Source organism: Argentina silus (genome assembly GCF_951799395.1).
Source record: "Argentina silus genome assembly, chromosome: 14".
In the NCBI taxonomy this organism is placed as follows: Eukaryota; Metazoa; Chordata; class Actinopteri; order Argentiniformes; family Argentinidae; genus Argentina; species Argentina silus.
The window spans coordinates 17609633-17614632 of NC_139668.1; the positions used below are offsets into that span (position 1 = coordinate 17609633).

Below are 5000 nucleotides of genomic sequence, written 5' to 3' on the forward strand. Positions count from 1 at the left end.
TCAGTGGCAGATGAAACTGCAGAGGGAGGAGGAGGAGAAACAGAGGATGCTGCAGGAGGAGAGGGAGGCCAAACTGAGAGAGGAGGAGGAGAGAGAGATACAGACACGCCTCAGGGCCGCTAGAGAACAGGCAGAACGAGAGCACAGAGCAAAGGAGGAGGCGGAGAAAAGGAGGAGAGAGGAGGAGAGGAGAGAGCAGGAACACAGGAGGCAGGAAGACAGGAGGAGACAGGAGGAAGAGGACAGGAAACGAGAGGAGGAAAGAAAGAGGAGAGAGGAGGAGAGTAGAGAGGAAGAGAGGAGGAGGCAGGAGGAGAGGAGCAGGCAAGAAGAGGAGAAACGCAAACGCGAGGAGGAGAGAAGGAGATTAGAGGAGGAGAGACAGGAGGAGCAAAGGAGAGAGAGGGAGGAGGAGGAGAGGAGGCGCCAGCGGGCCGTGGACGCAGCAGTCAGAGACGCAGAGGAGAGGAAGAGAGTGGAGGGGGAGAGGAAGAAGAGGGAAGAGGAGAGGAAAAGACAGGAGGAGGAGGAGAAGAAGAGGCGTGAGGAGGAGAGGAGGAGAGCCGAAGAGGAGAGGAGGAGAGCAGACGAGGAGAGGAAGAGGAGGGAAGAGGAGAGGAGGAGACAGGAGGAGGAGGAGGAGAAGAAGAAGAGGGAAGAAGAGAGGAAGAAACAGGAGGAGGAGAGGAGGAGGAAAGAGGAGGAGGCGTCTCGCCCGCAGCAGGGCGCAGGGAAGTCTGACATCCATGAGAAACTCTCCGCCCTGCTCAAAGGCCTGGAGGAGAGGAAAGGTAAGAGGAATCACTTTTATTTTATTATTTTTGTATATGTTTTTAGGGCATTTCTGCTTTATTGGAGAGAGACAGTAGAGACTGACAGGAAGGATGGGTGAGAGAGGAGGGATGACATGCAGGATATGGCGATGGCCGGAATCAAACCAGGGACCTTGCGACAACACGGTATGCGCCTCAGTGTGCAACGCCACTTAAGCGCCCAGAATCGGCACGACACTCTGTTAAAGCGGTCCTCTCATGACCCAAGGACATTGGGCCGGGCGAGCGATTGACGCGTCGTGAGGTTCTGTCTTGTGATTGGTTCCTCCAGGCGGCCTGCAGCCTCAGGCGACGGAGCACAGGAAGTCTGCGGCGCTCACTTCCTTCCGAGCGCTGTACCCGTTCACCGCTCGCAACAAGGACGAGCTCAGCTTCGAGGGCGATGATGTCATCGAGGTAGGGAAACACTGGTACGTGCGCTCTCTCTCTGAGTCATGTTGCTGTTATAACTTCTAACGTGTGTGTCTGTGTGTGTGTATCTGTGTGTCTGTCCGTGTGTGTCTGTGTGTGTGTATCTGTGTGTCTGTCCGTGTGTGTCTGTGCGTGTATCTGTGTGTCCGTCCGTGTCCGTGTCTGTGTGTCCGTGTTTGTGTGTCCTTGTCTGTATGTGTGTGTACGTGTGTGTGTGTGTCTCCTAGGTGGATGAGAGCACGGAGCGGGAGCAGGGCTGGCTGTATGGGAGCGTGCAGGGGAAGATGGGCTGGTTTCCAGAGAGCTATGTGGAGAGACAGGCTCAACCAGAGGCTCCTGCTGCTTCTGCTGCTGCTCCAGTTAAACAGGCCCTGAGACCACAGCTCACCACCCCCAACAACACAGGGTACGCTGGACACCACACACACACACACACACACACACACCACACATCCACACACCACACACACACACACATATATACACACACACACACACACGCATACACACACATCCTCACACACACACACACACACACACACACACACACACATCCACACACATCCACACACACACACACACACATCCACACACCACACACACACACACATCCACACACACACGCATACACACACATCCACAAACACACACACACATCCACACACATCCACACACACATATGCATACACACACATCCGTACACACATATCCATACACACATACATGCATCTTTCATGGGCCTGGTGGAGCTTTATGCTTGAACATTTTCTCAACACAGGCGGGATGGAAATTGTAAACATTGATACAGACAGAAAAGGTTCATGACCTTTCTCTCTTGACCTTTCACCCCTCAGGATATCTGGAGGAGAGGCCGCCATGCCCACAGGGTCAGGACAGAACTCCGCCTTCACTCCCACCCACGCTCCTAACCCCACCCCCTCCGAACAAGGGCAGGTAAGGCTGAACCAGAAACCCAGGAGACCTGCTTTCACCCCGTTCAGAACCCTACACCCACGGCTGTCCTCGCCACGGGTTGTACACACTAGAACCAGGAAGCTTGAATGTAGGAAGCAGGATATGTTGGGTGAGCGGATTGTGCCACAACACCCCACGCAGATCTTGCTGCTGCCAGACAGTCCAGACCGCTTCCTCATGCCGCAAGCGATGTCACACATAGATACTGTACCTGGCAACCCCAGGAATGTTGTCACTAAGTGTTCCACTGTAGATTTACACTCACCGAGCACTTCATTAGAAGCACCTGTGCACCTTCTCATGGTGGAGGTGGTGTAATGGTGTGGGGAAAGTTTTCTTGGCACACTTTGGGCCCTTCAAGGCCACAATTTACCCATCTTCTAACGGCTTCTTCCAGCATGATAATGCACCATGTCACGTATGGAATTATGTAGTAAACAAAAAAGTGTTAAACAAACCAGAATATGTTTTATATTTTAGATTCTTCAAAGTAGCCACCTTTTGCTTTGATGACAGCTTTGCACACTCTTGGCAAGTTTGTGTCCAAACTTTTGACTGGTACTGTATATGTACTATATATATATATATAGTGTATATATGAAATAACCCTGTCCGATTGGCTCTAGGTGGTGGGGAACCTGCTGGCCCAGGCCTTGTGCTCCTGGACAGCTAAGACCGACAGCCACCTGAACTTCAGCAAGGACGACGTGATCAGGGTGCTGGAGCAGCAGGAGAGCTGGTGGCTGGGGGAGCTGAGAGGGGTGCAGGGCTGGTTCCCCAAGACATACGTCACACTGGTGGGAGAGGACGACAACGCAGAGTAAATACACACACACACACACACACACACACACACACGCACGCACATACATACATACATACATACATACATACATACATACATACACACACGGACACATATACACACGGACACATATACACACACATACATACATACATACACACACACACACACTAGGGTTGGGTGATTGTCTAGATGGTCCTTAAAAAAAAAAAAAAGACTAATGTTGTATGCATGGCCTAGGAAACTGCATCCAATAATTAATTTGTATTTATAATGGTTTGACCAACCAAGTTAATTGTACACACAGGGTGTCCTTAGGAGTGAGTAAAGTCTATAATGTTTGTTTGTTTCCAGCCCGATGCAGTCACCTCCTGATGGATGTGAGACAGACGCTTCTCAGCAAGAAGGTAGGAAGCACTCAGTCTAACCAACAGGGGGGGAGAGAGAGAGGGGGGGAGAGAGGGGGGGGGGAGAGGGGGTTTGCTCCTCAGATCTCTGTCAGAAGCACTCTTCCTCCTAATCTCCTGGTTGTGGATAAGAACACATTCGAGTGGTCTAGCACCACGGCCTAGGGTGGTTCCAGTGGTCTAGCACCATGGCCTAGGGTGGTTCCAGTGGTCTAGCACCACGGCCTAGGGTGGTTCCAGTGGTCTAGCACCACGGCCTAGGGTGGTTCCAGTGGTCTAGCACCACGGCCTAGGGTGGTTCCAGTGGTCTAGCACCATGGCCTAGGGTGGTTCCAGTGGTCTAGCACCACGGCCTAGGGTGGTTCCAGTGGTCTAGCACCACGGCCTAGGGTGGTTCCAGTGGTCTAGCACCATGGCCTAGGGTGGTTCCAGTGGTCTAGCACCATGGCCTAGGGTGGTTCCAGTGGTCTAGCACCATGGCCTAGGGTGGTTCCAGTGGTCTAGCACCATGGCCTAGGGTGGTTCCAGTGGTCTAGCACCATGGCCTAGGGTGGTTCCAGTGGTCTAGCACCACGGCCTACAGTGCACACACATGCCCATCTCGGCATGGGTTAGAATCCGGCCCCTGCCCTGCTGACATACCCTCTCCTCCTTACTCTCCTGCCTCTCCTCACTGTCTCTATCCAATAAAAATGAAATATGGGAGTGGGGCTGCCCCACCAAAAATAAATAAAAAAGAACACATTTCAGAGTAATCCCTCTCCTGACCGGTTGACTAACGCCCTTCACACCAACCTCCCAGCCTAGCCAAATCAAAAACAACAAATCCCACTTACATTTAAGTCATTTAGGAGATGCTTTTATCCAAAGCGACTTACAATGACCACATTTGTCTAAGTAAGTGTCAAGTAACAGTCATCGTAAGTAAAACTTTAGATAAGGACAAGTGCCATCGGCAGCCACAGTGCGAGAGAAAGGAAGAAACTTAATGTTTTGCTGGTAATGTAGGGTGTTAGGGGGCATTTCATGTTAGGGGCATTTCTGCTTTTATTGAGAGAGACAGTAGAGATTGACAGGAAGGATGGGAGAGAGAGGAGGGATGACATGCAAGACGTGTCGAGGGTCGGAATCCAACCAGGAACCTTGTGATTACGTGGTGTGCACATTAGTGTGCTGCGCCATTAAGCGCCCGCTGAACTTCAACTTCAGCAAATCAACTTCCCAATTCCTATGTATCTTGTGCCATAAGACCAATACAGTCTGTACTTGACTTGAATGTATTTCTCTGTACCCAATCACAGAGTATGTGGCGCTGTACACCTATGAGAGCCCAGAGCCGGGGGACCTGACGTTCAGGGAGGGGGACGTCATCCTGGTGACGGAGAGGGAGGGGGAGTGGTGGAAGGGCTGTATAGGAGACCGCACAGGGGTGTTCCCCTCCAACTACGTCAAACCCAAAGAGACGGACGTAAGACACACACACACACACGTACACACACACACACACACACATACGCATACACACACATCCACACACACACACACACACACACACACACACACAACATG

At 51.8% G+C, this 5000-nt stretch overlaps 1 protein-coding gene across 1 annotated transcript in view; it reads left to right on the forward strand.

Annotated features, from left to right (window-relative positions):
* itsn2b (intersectin 2b) overlaps positions 1-5000 on the forward strand; it is a 29625-nt gene that overhangs the window by 14045 nt on the left and 10580 nt on the right. The window contains exons 12-18 of the mRNA XM_083684234.1: positions 5-791; positions 1105-1229; positions 1472-1650; positions 2099-2198; positions 2846-3039; positions 3379-3431; positions 4733-4899. Coding sequence (XP_083540360.1) covers positions 5-791; positions 1105-1229; positions 1472-1650; positions 2099-2198; positions 2846-3039; positions 3379-3431; positions 4733-4899 — 1605 coding nt within the window. The remainder of the gene's footprint in view (positions 1-4; positions 792-1104; positions 1230-1471; positions 1651-2098; positions 2199-2845; positions 3040-3378; positions 3432-4732; positions 4900-5000) is intronic.